The 16,592-nt window shown below is 42.0% G+C and overlaps 1 protein-coding gene across 1 annotated transcript in view; it reads left to right on the forward strand.

Moving 5' to 3' along the window:
- The window catches only part of LOC124774881 (E3 ubiquitin-protein ligase CHIP), a 111,519-nt gene that overhangs the window by 78,014 nt on the left and 16,913 nt on the right, over positions 1 to 16,592 (forward strand). The window contains exon 6 of the mRNA XM_047249529.1: positions 14,702 to 14,818. Within this exon, the coding sequence (XP_047105485.1) occupies positions 14,702 to 14,818 (117 nt within the window). The remainder of the gene's footprint in view (positions 1 to 14,701; positions 14,819 to 16,592) is intronic.

Genomic DNA, 16,592 nt, shown 5'->3' on the forward strand with positions numbered 1-16,592 from the left:
GTCACATAAACTACGTTAGCCATGGACGGCTGTTGGACAGTAGTCACTTCTTTAGTATGTTACGTGGACAATATGACACTATGACAACAGTGTGTGTGTGTGTGTGTGTGTGTGTGTGTGTGTGTGTGTGTGTGTGTGTGTGAGGTTTTTTTCTTGCCGACAGGAGATAGGACCACAAATTGTAGGAAAATTTGTGTATCTCTCTGATTAATACTTACACATTTTCTTCTTTCGTTCTTTCCTCAGCGCCCTCTCGGTGCTTGTGCCCTTCCTGGGTGAAACTCTCGCCATGTCTTCAGTATGGCACAGCTGGGATATCCTTCCCTTCCCATTCATTATGGACTATATTCCACGCCGTTTTTATTAAAGTTTACTACCAGGTGAATGGTTTTTATACGTTAGACAGTTCAGTTTGAGCTGTTCCATAATTATTTTGCTCAATTTTTCACACAAAAAAATGCTTATCCTTGAAGTTCAAACGTGTGTTTTGTGTGCAGGCTTTCATCTAATTTACCTGTGTCTAGAGGCAAACATCTTTCATAATTTGAGCATATCAATTCAGTTCTTGTATTTATTTTGCTTATATCTCTGTTAACAAATGAGGTATATACCAGGTCTTACCAGTGAAGAATACAAATATAAGCTTCATTGCAAGCACATTATTTGTAACTGATACACTGACAACAGAACCACTGTCATGCAACATTTTACCTTCAAAATCTACATCATCTACTGTATTTCTTGTTCTCATTCCTGGCTACACCACACTGCAGACTTGCATATTATTATTTATTTTTTGTAGAGTATCAGCTAACTTTCTTGCATGGTTATCAGTAAGCAAAAATACATTGGACGTCACTGGAGATTTTTGATGCAGTGGTAGTTGCCATCTCCTTCACACTGTTCACAGGGTCTATTAACTCCATTAGTTGACTATTTTCCATCTGGTTGTACAAGTTCACTACTCTTTTGTCACTGGAGATAGATTTCTGTTGTATTCTTGTTTCAAAGATTAGTTTGTTTTTGTATCCACATGTTGTTCATGAAACTATGTCGTCTTTCTCACACTCATTGCTGGTACTACAGTACACTGTATCTGCTCGTATCTGGGACCATTTTTTCATGTGCTAAGTATGAAACCTGTTTAGCACTTCCTTTGTGTTTCTCATAACTCTGGTTTTTCCCATTTTACGTGCTCCATTGTTTGGAACACAACACACTTACTGCAGGTTTGAATTTTCATTTCTTAGATGAAAAAAATCACATCTTACAACATTCACAGTTGGTTGATAACTTGAAGGGGGTTTTTAGCTTCATAATGTGGTTTAGCAGGTTGTTCCTATCAGATGAAAGATTGTTAGCAATGTTTTGGAAAGCACAGAGCAAGCAATTCCGTTAACAATGTAAATGTTGGAAGAACGTCTGAAAGAAGTGGAGGAAAAATATCATTCTCGTATGTTTCGTTCTGAGATTCAGACAATTCTCAGTAATAAAAGGTTAATCACCTAACATTGCAAATGTTAAATACGAGAACAAACGAATACAGAAAGGTTCTCTAAAAAGGCAGTTGCATCATTTCATAGAGAGTTGGCGTGTGAGCTCTCTTACATCCGTCAACCCTTTGTACGTGGAGACAAAGTCACACGATACGAGGAGTATCACTTCATAGCAAGTTCACAGCAATGAGAAGGTTGCTGTAGGAAAATAATGAATGGTAAAATGCTCAAGGATAATATCAGGGTGAAATATCATTAGTGAAGTTGTTGGTTCACTTAAAACACATGATTAAAGTGAAAAACACTCCATTCTGGTGTCTCTGACAGCATGCGCATAAGAAACACTAAAATAAGAGAACTTTTGTGAGAGTAAAAAGAATCTTAAAGAAATTGTTGCCTAGAGCAACTTAAAGTAAAAACTGAAGGTGATTTAGATGAGCACACAGTGCAATTTTACCCATTGTAACTACAAAATTTAAGGGAAAGTAATCACGTGATTTGGTAAAAACAAGATGAATGGGAATTATCACAACAGAAAAGATAAACAAGAGTAGTTGACCATAGCAACCAACTCAATGACCAGAAATATGTACGTGTTGAAACAACAGTTTGCATGTGAGTCTGGAAATATGTCGGTGAAACAGAAGGTTTTGGTGTACTGACTCCGAGGCTGCAGTTGCAGCAGCAGTCTTTGAGAATCATTCTGTAGAAACTTCACTTCACTGGACAGCAGCAGGTTAACTAATTATGCAGTAACTGCTCTCTCTCTCTCTCTCTGTAGGGTAGGGAAAGTCAGTTTTGTGCATTATTCTGAGCACAAGTTATAGCCAGGTGCGGGCCAGATTGCAGTGAGTTACGCATACCAACAGTTGCGAAGTAGAATGGAGGCCACAGGGCTGTCAGATTGCTGAAAGAGTCTATGTAAGGGTTTTGCATGTCACAAATCACAGGCAGAAGGGGCCCACTGGCCAACCTAGCATGTTAAGAGTATGTGACGCGAAGCGACATGTATGGCAAAACAGAGGCGCACAGCCGCACATAAATAGGCGCGGGTTTCTAATGGGATTCATTCAAGTGTGGCAGCTCTCCCGGACGGTGGGACATGTTACACTGCCAGCTACACGCAGCAGCAGACGGAGCACCAGAGTTCCAGTCCACAGCGGGTCGCTGGTTCGACCCTCTGAGGCCGACGTGTGGTCTGTAGGCAGTCAGCCAGTGGTGGGCCACTCTTCGGCTCACTGCCGCGGACAGTCTTCTGGGCTCCAATACGCCCCAGTGACATCCAGGGCGAGGGTTGTAGATTCAGCTGCGGATTGCGGGCATTTGTTGTTGCCCCGTCCTAAGCCACGCTGGCGAGGGAACACGGCGTGGACCATCTTGCAGTTCTCAGCGGGCAGCTCGGCGGTTCCTCGGAACGGCGCTGAGGCAACAAGGACAGGGACAGCTGAGTCGGCAGCCGGCGCACCCTGACGCCATCGGAACTCCGCGGCTGGCCAAGGCCGGCTCGACATAGCTTTGCATTGCACAGGCCGCTGGGGTGCTTCCTCAGCATTTTGGGGCCCTGTGACGCAGATGAGGTGTACGAGGGCACTGTTGTTGGAAACAATAAATCATTTGGAAAGCTCGGACGAGTCTCTTAATACGGTGCCTTCTACCTCTTCCCGCTGATTTATTCGGTGGCAGAAGTTGCCACTATATTTGGTGTCAGAATGGCGGACGTCATCTGTCCAGTACGACGTTCGAGCCCACCGCCTGCATTACAGTCACAAGATGTGGTTAGTTTTGACCGGTTTTGTTTTGAGTGTTGGGCATTTTCTTTCTTGTTTGTGTTTTGAGTATGGCCTGCCAGGGGCCCCATTTTAGATGTTTTGTGTAGGCTTATTATTTATTTATTTATTGTCAGAATAAGTGTATTCCGGGCAGTGAGATTTATTTTTTTTTTTCCTTGGCATTTAATTACTTTTGTATTGTTCTGAGTATGATGATACTGAGGTGTAGGGAGTCGGGTTATTCTTGTACTTAAATATTTTGTTTCAGGAATAACTGGAAACGAAAGCAACACAATGGCAGAGTCAGGGTCGTGAGGTGTGTCGGAACCAGAAGCGGTACAGATTTTGTTGGAAAAAGGAGCACAATCGACAGCAGACAGTACGCAGTTGAGAAATGAATTAACATCTAGAAGTGCGCGGGAAACCACATCTGATCAACCATTTTTGCCTTGGGTGCAGGAGATTGATCTAGCTGCCGCGAGTTTGATTATTCCGTTTTCTGGCAAGGCATCTGAGGATGTGCATGCATTTGTGGAGGACTTGGAGACTTCAGCGGTGATGAATTGTTGGTCTGATGAGCAGTTGTTACATATAGCCAAGATTAGATTAATGGGTGAAGGGAAACATATGTAAGGTGTTCTGAGGCCTTAAGGAAGGCAGGATAGTTTAAGCAGTTAAAGGAATGGCGTTTACAAAGGTACGAAAAACAGAATAACGCTTGGTACATGTCAAAGAGACAGGGGGAGATGGTGGAGAAATTTGCAGACAGGATAAGGGAAATTAATGAGTATACTTAAGAGTTGGGTCAGAGCGATGACGCGAATAGTGTTCTGTTGCAGGAGGCCGAGCAAAGGGCACTTGATGTATTTGCGACAGGTTTACCGGCGCATGTGTCACAGAAAGTGCGTGAAGGGACTCCGAAAGGTTTGTATTGAGCCATTCAGCTGGCAATCCAATGCGAGGAAACAGACATGGCAACAGGGGTACGTGATAGACAAACAGTGTTTACAGTGGGTATAAAATGTTTTGAGTGTGGTCGCATGGGGCATGTGCTGAGGCAATGTACCCAGTCACCAAGGAATAAAGGAAGCGGCGGAAATCGGCAGTGGGGAGGTTGGAGAAGTGGAGATAGGAGAGGTGGACAAGCGTTAAACAGCAGAGGGGGCCCAAGACCCACCTAAGGGAGCTCCTATTTAATTTCAATGCTACGAATATGTATGCAGAGTTGGAATGTGCAGTGGTAGGATCCGTAGGAACTAAAAGTTTAAGATTTTGTTGGACATGGAGGTGCAAGTGTCAGTGGCTACTAGGAATATAATGGGACGAAGGAAGCTAGACCCACCACGTTATAGGTTGTGTGGAGTAGGGGATAAGTAGGTCGCGCCTTTGGGGTCGGTGACAGTTGACTTGCGAATAGAGAAAGTCTGATTTAATGCATGCATGGAAGTAGTACCACGGGTAAGCGAGGGCTACGACATGATCCTAGCAGTAGATTTCTAAGATGAATATCATACCAAAATTGACCTTGGACAAAGAACTGTGGAACTTGGTGGATTGTTATTTCAGCTAGGGGAAACTATTGTCAATGCAGAGCTGTCACGAGTGGCGTTAAACATAATGAACAAACCAATTGAACCGCATACATTAGCGTTAAGGCTTAATTCGCATCAGTGTGTGTCTAGTAGCACCGGGAAGTCGCTTTGGGTAAGTGTGAAGTCAAATATACCAGTGGGTACAGTATGTGTTATTGAACCATTGCAGGATAATGAAGTTTTGGGTCCATTGGGTTGTATTGTGAAATGTAGTGTTGTACGCGTACAGGAGGGCAACAGCGATAAGTGGACAACGCGGATAAGTTTAGCTCTGTAGATGCGAATTTGAGGAAAGGAGTTTTAGCAGCAAATTTGGATGTGCCAGATGACGAAGACTGGCGTTTGAGAGGTAGGCGAAGTGATCAACCACTAACTGCTGATAGAACTGCATTGCGTGACAGAGAGAGCATATGGAAGAATTATTGAGGGAATTTAAGGATTTGTTTTTTCCACACGGGCTGTTAGCAGCAACTCCATTAGTTCAACATAGGATACAAACAGGGAATGAAGCACCTGTTTACCATAAACCATACAGAATACCGAGGTATTTGCAGCCGATTGTGGAGGATTTCATTGATCAGCAGCTTGCGGATGGTATTATAAAGCCTAATAATAGTTGCTGGGAAGTGGGCATTGTCGTTGTGCCTAAAAAATCTCTGGATGGAACTAAGAAATACAGGTTCTGTTATGACTACTGATACCTTAATAATAAGACAGTAATAGATGCATACTCCATTCCAAACATATCAGATCACTTAGGACAGTGCCAGTACTTTTCTATGATGGATTTGACAAATGGTTATCATCAGTTAGAGGTGGCTCCAGAGGATTGTCCGAAAATTGTTTTCTGTACTCCTGGAGGCCATTACCAGTACATTAGAATGCCATTCGCTTTGAAAAACGCTCTGGCAATGTTTCAGAGGTTGCTAGACAGTGTCTTGTGGGGTTTGAAACCACGGCAGTGTCTGGTGTATTTGGATTACATTATAGTGTTATCAAGTAGTATGGAACAATATAGACAGCAGTTAAGGGAAGTCTTTATGAGGTTAAGAGCAGCTCGTTTGACGTTGAGCCTGGAGAAGTGTCATTTTGCTTTAGAAGAAGTCATATTATCAGTAAGGATGGAGTGCGAACAGATCCGAGGTTGGCACATGCTGTAAGGGATTTTTGGGAACCGAAAACAATTAAGGAAGTGCAGTCATTCATCGGAATTTGCAATTTCTATGGAAAGTTCGTGAAGGGTTTTGCAGATTTAGCACAGCCGTTGATACGATTGTTACGGAAGGGTGTGAAATTTGAGTGGACAGAAGAGTGTGAGAAAGCGTTTGACAAAAGTGTTAACATCAGGTCCGGTTTGTGTGTTTCCAGATTTTGAAAAGCAGTTTATACTAGCATGCGATGCATCGAATCGAGCATTAAGGTGTGTTCTTAGTCAGGAAATTGATGGTAAAGAACATCCTGTAGCCTGTGCGTCTAGGCAGTTGAATGCAACAGAGAGGAATTACTCAACAACAGGCAGGGAGATGCTCAGCGTAATCCACGGAATCAAATATTTTAAATGTTATTTATATGGGAGAAGATTTCAGGTAGTGACGGATCATGCTGCATTGAAGTGGTTGTTGGAGTTGGAGGATCTGTCCTCTAGACTCGCTAGATGGGCTGTGAGCCTTAGTGAATTCGACTACGAGGTGGTGCACAAGCCTGGGAAGAAGCACTGTCATGCGGATGCACAGTAGGAAGGTGGCAAAAGTAGAAGTCGTAGGTTATGACCTAGCAGTATGGCAAGAATTACAGGATGCAGACAACGATTGTAAAATGTATCGGACACAGCCACAATGTAGTATGTACGTTGGTCTTCTGTGCAGGGAAGAAACGAAGTTAGGGTCAAGGGTAGTAGTGCCAGTAAAGTTGAGGGATGAGGTTTTAAAGGAAGCACATGATCATGTGTTATCTGGTCATGGAGGGTGCAGAGCAATAAATAGGAGAGTGGTGGAGAGATATTGGTGGAGAGGAAGGAAAGTAGATGTAGATCAGTATGTCAAGAATTGTATACCATGTGCGCAGAGAGCAGATTTGAGTTGGAAACAGATACAGCTACAACGATAACCGGAAGCGAAATGTCCATTTTCCTTTCTGGGGATTGATATCTTAGGACCTTTCAGGCGAACACCATCTTGGAACAGATTCGTTCTGACAATAAACAGTTTTTAGAGGTATGTGGAGATGGTGGCTATGCCAAATCAACAGGCAGCAATGGTCGTGCAAGCATTAGTAAACAACTGGATTTTGAAGTTTGATGTACCGGAGACAATTACTGACCAAGGGACCAACTTCATGTCGGATTTAATGAAGGAACTGTATAAATTGTTGAACATAAAGAAGTTGAGGATGAGTGCATTGCATCCACAGGCCAACGGAAGGACAGAACGGGTACACAGAACAATCTGGAAGATGCTGAGTTTTTATGTAGATTATCACCACCATCAGTGGGATGAGTATTTGCAGCATATTGTATGTGCGTACAATGCAAAAGTCCATACAAATACTGGTTTGTCTCCATATGAGATACTGTACGGGTGAAAAATGCCATCAACGTTTGATTTGGTGAGGCTACAGAAGGGAAGGACCGGTGAATCTGTACATCAATTCACAAGGACAATTCGGGATGTTGGTAAACGGGTACAAAAGGTGAATGAATACAAAGGCTTTGGAAAGGCAGGAAGATGCAGTAAAGCGGAAAGGAATTTTACCGCAGTATAGAGTAAGGCAATGGGTAATGCTGTCCAGCACCTGTATGCAAAAAGGAAAAAACGAAGAAGTTCCTCAAGAGGTATTAAGGGCCATACCAAGTTGTTGAAACCACATTTCCCATTAATGTTAAGCTTCAGCTGCCAACTATAACAACGATAGTACACATTGGGCAGTTCTACATCTACATCTACATGACTACTCTGCAATTCACATTTAAGTGCTTGGCAGAGGGTTAGTAAACACCTGGATTTTGAAGTTTGATGTACCGGAGACAATTACTGACCAAGGGACCAACTTCATGTCGGATTTAATGAAGGAACTGTATAAATTGTTGAACTCCCGAACAGCGCGCGGGAAAAACGAACATCTAAACCTTTCTGTTCGAGCTCTGACTTCTCTTATTTTATTTTGATGATCATTCCTACCTATGTAGGTTGGGCTCAACAAAATATTTTTGCATTCGGAAGAGAAAGTTGGTGACTGAAATTTCGTAAATAGATCTCGCTGCGACGAAAAAGTCTTTGCTTTAATGACTTCCATCCCAACTCACGTATCATATCTGCCACGCTCTCTCCCCTATTACGTGATAATACAAAACGAGCTGCCCTTTTTTGCACTCTTTCGATGTCCTCCGTCAATCCCACCTGGTGATGATCCCACACCGCGCAGCAATATTCTAACAGAGGACGAACGAGTGTAGTGTAAGCTGTCTCTTTAGTGGACTTGTTGCATCTTCTAAGTGTCCTGCCAATGAAACGCAACCTTTGGCTCGCCTTCCCCACAATATTATCTATGTGGTCTTTCCAACTGAAGTTGTTCGTAATTTTAACACCCAGGCACTTAGTTGAATTGACAGCCTTGAAACTTGTACTATTTATCGAATTCCAACGGATTTCTTTTGGAACTCGTGTGGATCACCTCACACTTTTCGTTATTTAGTGTCAACTGCCACCTGCCACACCATACAGCAATGTTTTCTAAATCGCTTTGCAACTGATACTGGTCTTCGGATGACCTTACTGGGCGGTAAATTACAGCATCATCTGCGAACAACCTAAGAGAACTGCTCAGATTGTCACCCAGGTCATTTATATAGATCAGGAACAGCAGAAGTCCCAGGACGCTTCCCTGGGGAACACCTGATATCACTTCAGTTTTACTCTATGATTTGCCGTCTGTAACTACGAACTGTGACCTTCCTGACAGGAAATCACGGATCCAGTCGCACAACTGAGATGATACCCCATAGGCCCGCAGCTTGATTAGAAGTCGCTTGAGAGGAACGGTGTCAAAAGCTTTCCGAAAATCCAGAAATACTGAATCAACCTGAGATCCCCTGTCGATAGCGGCCATTACTTCGTGCGAATAAAAAGCTAGCTGCGTTGCACAAGAATGATGTTTTCTGAAACCATGCTGATTACGTATCAATAGATCGTTCCCTTCGAGGTGATTCATAATGTTTGAATGCAGTATATGCTCCAAAACCCTACTGCAAACCGACGTCAATGATATAGGTCTGTAGTTCGATGGATTACTCGTACTACCCTTCTTAAACACTGGTGCAACCTGCGCAATTTTCCAATTTGTAGGTACAGATCTATCGATGAGCAAGCGGTTGTATAAAATTGCTAAGTAGGGAGCTATTGTATCAGCGTAATCTGAAATGTACGGCCATTGAAGGGTTGCCCGGATGTGATTCCAGGCGTGTCACAGGAAGGAAAGAGGAAGAAAGAGAGAATGAAGAGGGGTGCTAAGCACAGAGAAAACCGGGAAGATAGAGTACAGCATGAATTACCGTATGCTCTGTGATGCAGAAAGTAGTAGAGTATTTGTACTTTTTTTTTTCTTGTCATGTATCATTGGGTTTGCGTAGAGTAATTAGGTATTGAATTTTCATATGTCGTATGTATTTTCAAGTATTGTGAGCCTGCTAGGGACAGCAGTCTTTTTGAAGAGGGAGGAATGGAATAGACTGTCCAAGGGACATCATGGAGAGAAAAAATTGAGCTTGCAACAGGTCGGGATGCGTTGGACCTTCTCCACCTACGAGAATGTGGTAGTAGTAGCAAGTTGTTTTGCGCGGAGAGTATTTGCAGGAGTAAAACGTATAGAGCCCAAGGGGAGCGGAATTTTAATCAATGGACCTAAGTGTAACATAATAGGACCAACTTTCCATCTGCCAGCGTCAGTTTCAGGAGTTTCACAATTGAGTGTTACGCAGCCACAGCTGTACTGGCCAGAAGCCACTTGAGAGTTTTTGCCAAGGCAGAACCTGACCTTGTTAAATCAAACTTTGGAGTCAGGTCTGTTGAGATCCATAAACCAGATCATTTTAGAGCAAGAGGGGCGCATTGTAGCCAAACAGCTTGTGCAACATGTCGCTCTGTTATAGGGAAAGGCAACGGCAAATAACGATCATTTTGAGCAGCTCTGTGCCAAGTGTCATCGCAGCCTTATGTTTTGTTTTCTTTCTGATCAGGCGGAGAGCTAATTCCAGTAGAGAACCGAGGGTAGTCCAAGTCCCAGTGGATTGGATACCAGGACGTGAGACGAGTAGGTAAGGAGTCGATCGACCAGTGGTAGTCGAGTAAGGAATTTTTATGTTTTGTTTCATGTCATGGTTTTAAGGGGCACTAAGTTTTCTAATAGTAAGGAAATATGCCATAGGTGCCAACCCAAGCAACTTAAGAGTTAGTTAAGGGTCAACCCTGGGACCGGGTCTTTCTGAAGAGGGGAATAATGTAGCGGCACCACCGTTTAGGATAAGGAAAGTCAGTTTTGCTCAATATTCTGAGCACAAGTTACAGCCAGGTGCCGGCCGGATTGCAGTGACTTACGTGTACTGACAGTGCAATGTAGAATAGAGGTCACAGGGCCGACAGATTGCTGAAAGAGTATACGTAGCTGTTTTGCATGTTGCAAACCACAGGCAGAAGGGGCTCACTGCCCAACATAGCACATTACGAGTACGTGACGTGAAACGGCGCATGTGGCAAAACATAGGCACATGGCCATGTATAAACAGGTGCGGGTTTCTAACGAGATTCATTCGAGTGTGGCAGCTCTCCTGGACGGCGGGGCATTACACACCACCAGCTACACGCAGCAGCAGATGGGCACCAGTGTTCCAGTCCACGGCAGGTCGCCGGTTCGACAGTCTGAGGCCGATGCGGAGTCTGTAGGCAGCCAGCCAGCAGCGAGCCACTCTTCTACTCACTACCACAGGCAGTCTTCCGTGCTCCAACACACACTGGTGACATCCAGGGCGAGGGTTGTAGATTCGGCTGCAGATTGCAGGCATTTGTTGTCGCCCCGTCCTAAGCCACGCCAGCGAGGGAACACGGCGCGGACCATCTTGCAGTTGTCAGCGGGCCGCTCGGCGGCTCCTCCAAACGACGCTGAGGCAACAATGACAGGGACAGCTGAGATGGCAGCCGGCGCACCCTGACGCCATCGGAACTCTGCGGCTCGCGAAGGCCAGCTCGACACAGCTTTGCATTGAACATAGAAGGGGTGTACAGGGGCACTGTGGTTGGAAACAATAAATCATTTGGAAAGCTCGGACAAGTCTTAATATGGTGCCTTCTACCTCTTCCCGCTACATTTGGTCATCCTGATACATTCAGTGGCAGAAGTTGCCACTACTCTCTCTCTCTCTCTCTCTCTCTCTATCTCTATCTCTATCTCTATCTCTATCTCTCTGTGTGTGTGTCAGACTCGAGGGGAAGTCATCAAACAGGAATTATGTAATAGTATTAAAGGTTTAAAAACAAAAGCGGAAAGGATATCTAAAAAGTAGAAAAAACTTTGATATAGGAACAATAATCTTATATTTAATTAAGATGTTACATGCCAAACTAGTAACGCAGTAGAAACAAAGTGAGTATGCCATTCAAAGAGGTACATGAAAACCACAAGTTGCTGTATAATCAAATCTCAGACACACATGTGTGTGTGTGTGTGGAGACATTAGAACAAAATAGAGGTTTCGATAAAGAAAGTAGTGCCCCAAATACTGTGGCTAGTTTGAACAAAACACCTACTGGAACTAGATGAACCAAAGGTGAGAGAGACTTGAGATTACTAGCACAGCCACCAACTATGTGGACAATATTGCAGTACACCAGAAGGAATTTGTAAAGTTCAAACTAGATGTCTCTATACGCCCAGTGACATTTTTGGAGCAATTTAAGAAAATGTTACCCAAAGGTTCGGCAGGTACCACTAGAACTAAATTTATTTTGAAACATTTGCCATCTGTGTTTGCAGAAGTTATTGAAAAGGCTGTGTATGTAAGGATAATTGATCATTTTATATCACACGATTTGCTATCAGATGTACAATTCAGCTTTAGAAGTCGTTTAACAACTGAAAATGCTATTTTCTCTCTTCTCTGTGAGGTACTGGGTGGGTTAAATAAAAGGTTTCGAACGCTAGGCATATTTTTTGATTTAACTAAGGTGTCTGATTTTGTTGATCACAGAATATTGGTCCAAAGTTGGACCATTACGAAATATGGGGAGTAGCTCACAATTGGTTCACCTCTTACTTTAGCAACAGGCAGCAAAAGGTCATTAATTACAGTGTTGAGAATGGCTGTGATGTGGGGTCTGAGTTGGGTACAGTCAAGTGGTGGGTGCCCCAGGGATCAGGGGCCACCTCCTGTTCCTTATTTATATAAGTGATATGCCCTTTAGTATTACAGGTAACTCCAAAATATTTCTGTTTGCTGATGACATGAGCTTGGTAGTAAAGGATGTTGTGTGCAACATTGACTCGGTTTCTAATAGCGCAGTTCGTGACCTAAGTTCATGGCTTGTAGAAAATAAACTACCACTAAATGACAGTAAGACTCAATTTTTAGTTTCTAACACACAATTCAACAAAACCTGACGTTTTAATTTCAAAGAATAGGCATATGATTAGTGAAACATTTGTAGGTGTTCAGATAGATAGTAAAATGTCGTGGAAAGCCCATGTTCAGGATCTTGCTCAAAGACTGCCATTTTTACTATTCGAACAGTATCTGAAGTGAGTGATTGCTCGACATGAAAATTAGTCTACTTTGCTTATTTTCATTTGCTTATCTCATATGGTATTATATTTTGTGGTAACTCTTCCCATTCTAAAAGGAAATTGGCTAAGAAAAGGGCGGTTCGGGCAATAAGTAGTGTAAGTTCACGAACCTCTTGTTGACCCTTGTTCACAAGTCTGTGTATTTTGGCATTGGCCTCTCAATATATATAATCCTTACTGTCATTTCTTGTTAACAATATTGGCTTATTTCCAAGAATAAGCAGTTTCACTCAGTTAATACTCGGCAGAAATCAAACCTGCATTTTGTTTGGACTTCCTTAACTCTTATGCAGAAAGGTGTACAGTATACTGCTGCAGCCATTTGCAATAAGCTACCACTCGAATTCAAAAATCGTAGCAGTAATCCACACGCTTTCAAAATTGAAACTGAAGAGTTTCCTCATGGGTCACTTCTTCTGTTCTGTCATTGAAAAATTAAGCTCATTCTTGTATTGTTGATTGCGTTTACTTAAACTTATGAATTGACTTTTTTCGGGTTCATAAACATTTTATTTTTATCTGTTATTACTTTTATGTTGTAATTTCATGTACTGACATGTTCCATGACCTTGGAGACTTGCTCCTCAATTTGGTCCTATGGAACTTGATGTGTAAATAAAAAATAAATATTGTAGGAAGTATGTAGTAGATAGGAGTCCAGGGATTGCTAGGGTGAGGAGTGTATTGGACTTAGGGAAGTGTTTCTGGAAAAGGCCAAGGGATTTGAGGAGGGACTGGTGATTGTGTTGAATTTCTGAAATAGGATAACTATGGAGCTTATAGGAGGGCATGACTTGACAGCTGTAGGAGCCCATCAACCTGGTAACCCCTGTGGCTTGTAACCACAGTGGTGGAGCCTTTTTTGGCAGGTAGTGTTATAAAGTCTGGGTCAGTTTTTAGGTGGTGGTTTGCAGTTCTTTCTGAGGATTTGACATTGGTTTTCACGTAGTAGAGGGGTTTGGGGCTGATAGTGAGGGGAGGTTTTTTAGATTATGAAATTTTGGTATCGGGGGATGATTCAGTGCAAGTAGGGGTGGATTATGGTTAAAGGGAGTAAAGTAATGCAGAGTTCAGTATTCATTTTGAGTTGAGTGTGCTTGGTAGTGTTGGTGGCAAAAATAAGTTTCCACTGCTAGGACTGGGAGGAGGAGAGGTGGTCTACAAGAAACCCAGCATGACTGAATTTCAGGAGGAGCCATATTGTTATTCCACCATATGTTTTCCATTGTTTGCAAACATAACTCGAATATTCACCTACAATTGTTAGGACAGGACAGTTGGTCAATTGTGGCCTTGTTGAAGGAACCATCTCAGTATTTGCCTTAAGTTAAGTGATAAAAGAAATCGGGATGGCCAGACACAGCATGGGCCTCCATCCTCTTTAATCTGAGGCCAGTGTCCTATAAATACAATCATTGTGCAAATTTTGAATGCTGATGTTCAACATGGAATCCTAGAAGAAAGTTACCATTCCTCTTCTTCGTAGTCCTTACATTTTTGTAACCGTATGCAACACCCTGCACAGACCTTTCTAGGCATTTTTCAGACTGTAGTACTGACCTGGATGCCTAGTCAAACTTACAGTGGATGGATTCATGTTTTCATCACTGGAATATCTGTTGTGGTATGTTTAAAAGAAGAGTAGAGTACTCTGAAGAATAATAATTTCTGCCCTGTATCATTCTGTATTTAATTCGTAGAATGTTGCCTCAGTAGATCACTGTCTTCTATGGTGCTTGTGAAATTCAGCCAAATTGACTTCAACTGTAGAAGCCTATCATTATGCATTAGTGTAAGATCTTCAATTCATTTAGAACCAAATGTAACATTTTAGATTATGTTTGGATAACCACACTCTTAATTCATATAAACAAATTATCTATCCAGATTCTAAAACTATAAATTTGTTCATTTATAAGCGATGCTGTTTTTTCCACTTTTATTATTCTTGTGAAGTTTATGCCACATATGTTATATGTGAAACCTGAGTATTATGTCTAATAGTTTAATTTTACAGAAGCGGGATGTTCCAGATTATCTGTGTGGAAAAATAAGCTTTGAGATCCTTCGTGAACCAGTAATTACTCCTAGTGGTATAACTTATGAGAGGAAAGATATAGAAGAACATTTGCAGGTAAGCTAGTTCTATATTACTAAAATGTATTTTATTAATTAATTCTTTTGAGCAATATAAAACTGGAAAGGTGGAGGAAGACGGAGAAAGAAAATGAAGGCCGTTAGTGCAAACAAAAATTCCAGAAATATCAGACCACAGTACTATACCATTAATAAACAGGGAATGATATGAATAATTATTCAGTAAATACAAGTTAATACAGAACTTGATAACTTTTCTTGATGAAGGATCTTTCTGATAAAAAGATTAATTAAATTGTACAGTGGAGCATAAGATATCAGAATGATACTCATGAGACGTTGCCAGCATAAGCTATGTACTGTAAATTGAATATGTTAGTATTCATACAAATTGCAAAAGAGCTCATAATGTTTGCAGTACCAGAATTACCTTTCCTGGAAGTCTGAGAAAAACGAAAGATGAAATATTTTAAACTGGTGGGCAAGTGATGAAAGTTATTTCAAGTACAGCCTGAGAAAGGATGGATAAATAGAAATTACCAATTATTTTTCCTTAGTCATCTCTCTTGTGGATTTACTACTGGTGTAAGTGCTCTGCTGTTATTGTTACATTACCCACAAGATGAGAGGATAATGTCTGCATTCATGGAATAAATGAAGCAGTTACCATTGCTGCTCCTGAATACACTATGTCGTCATTACTGTCCGGCATTTCTGTTCCACAACTACACAGAGATTATTAAAGAGTTTCTTAAGAATATTTCCTCACTCAGGATAATCTACTGTGCAAACTAACACACTGATTAGCACATGGGATTTGCATTATCTGAGACCGGCCATTTCAATTTATGTTTATCATAATTTCCTTAAATCAGTTTGGATGATCTCTGAAAACAGAATGTATATTACCATCTGAGATATATTGATTGTCAGGTTAAGTACTAAATAACAACTCCTCAGATAAAAAGATTTTTCACTGTATTGTCATCAACAGGGTTCCTATGGCCATGTCTTCATTCACTGTCAGGTTATGTTGTTAATGGAAGCATGATGTGCTTCCTTGCTTAGAGAACATTTTTACAAAACATTTACAGACTGTTCCAATTGATAATTTGCATCCTGTTACAGCTTGAAAGACTTGTTTGGCTGTTTCTGTCTGGTGTCTGTTATATCAGTTGGTGAGCAAAAGCTAATGCTTGTATCTGTCAGTACTGCTGTGAGGTAACGTCACTATAATCCATCCCTTTGTTTAGAATTAGTGCATTGTTCTGAAGTTACTCTACTGTGGCATTTCAAAATTGTTAAGGCTTTCGTGGCCACTTGTTGACAAACTGCCTATTGGCTTCTATCTCGGGTTCTTCGGCCGATGTTCATCTAATGATTTTACTGACGAGTGGCTGGCATTGTCGAAGCTTCACCCTCCATTGCCGGTGGTGGACCGGAGCCGAGCTCGCGGCCACAGACTATATATACCTGGCGCGCCAACGTCCGAGGGCTTCTCCGTGGTCATTTCTGGTGCAGTTCTCCTCTTGCTACCTGTGACGGTTGTTCGCTGCAGTATGGGAAGCCAGGATCTGTTTACCTTAAGGCTTTCCTCTTTCTTGTTGAAGGTGTTCGTGTGTTTTTGTATTTCTACAGGAGCAATGGGTACTCCACAAATTGCATTAGAAGTGTAACAGAGCCAAACACTCGGCGAAGTAAGGAATCAGAAAAAGAAAAGTTTTTTCACCTCCCACCTATCATAGTATTTGCAGTTTGGAATTCCTGTGTGATGGTCCGGATAGATGTCTGCCTATCACACATTACGACCC

Source organism: Schistocerca piceifrons, chromosome 2 (assembly GCF_021461385.2).
Source record: "Schistocerca piceifrons isolate TAMUIC-IGC-003096 chromosome 2, iqSchPice1.1, whole genome shotgun sequence".
Taxonomy (NCBI): Eukaryota; Metazoa; Arthropoda; class Insecta; order Orthoptera; family Acrididae; genus Schistocerca; species Schistocerca piceifrons.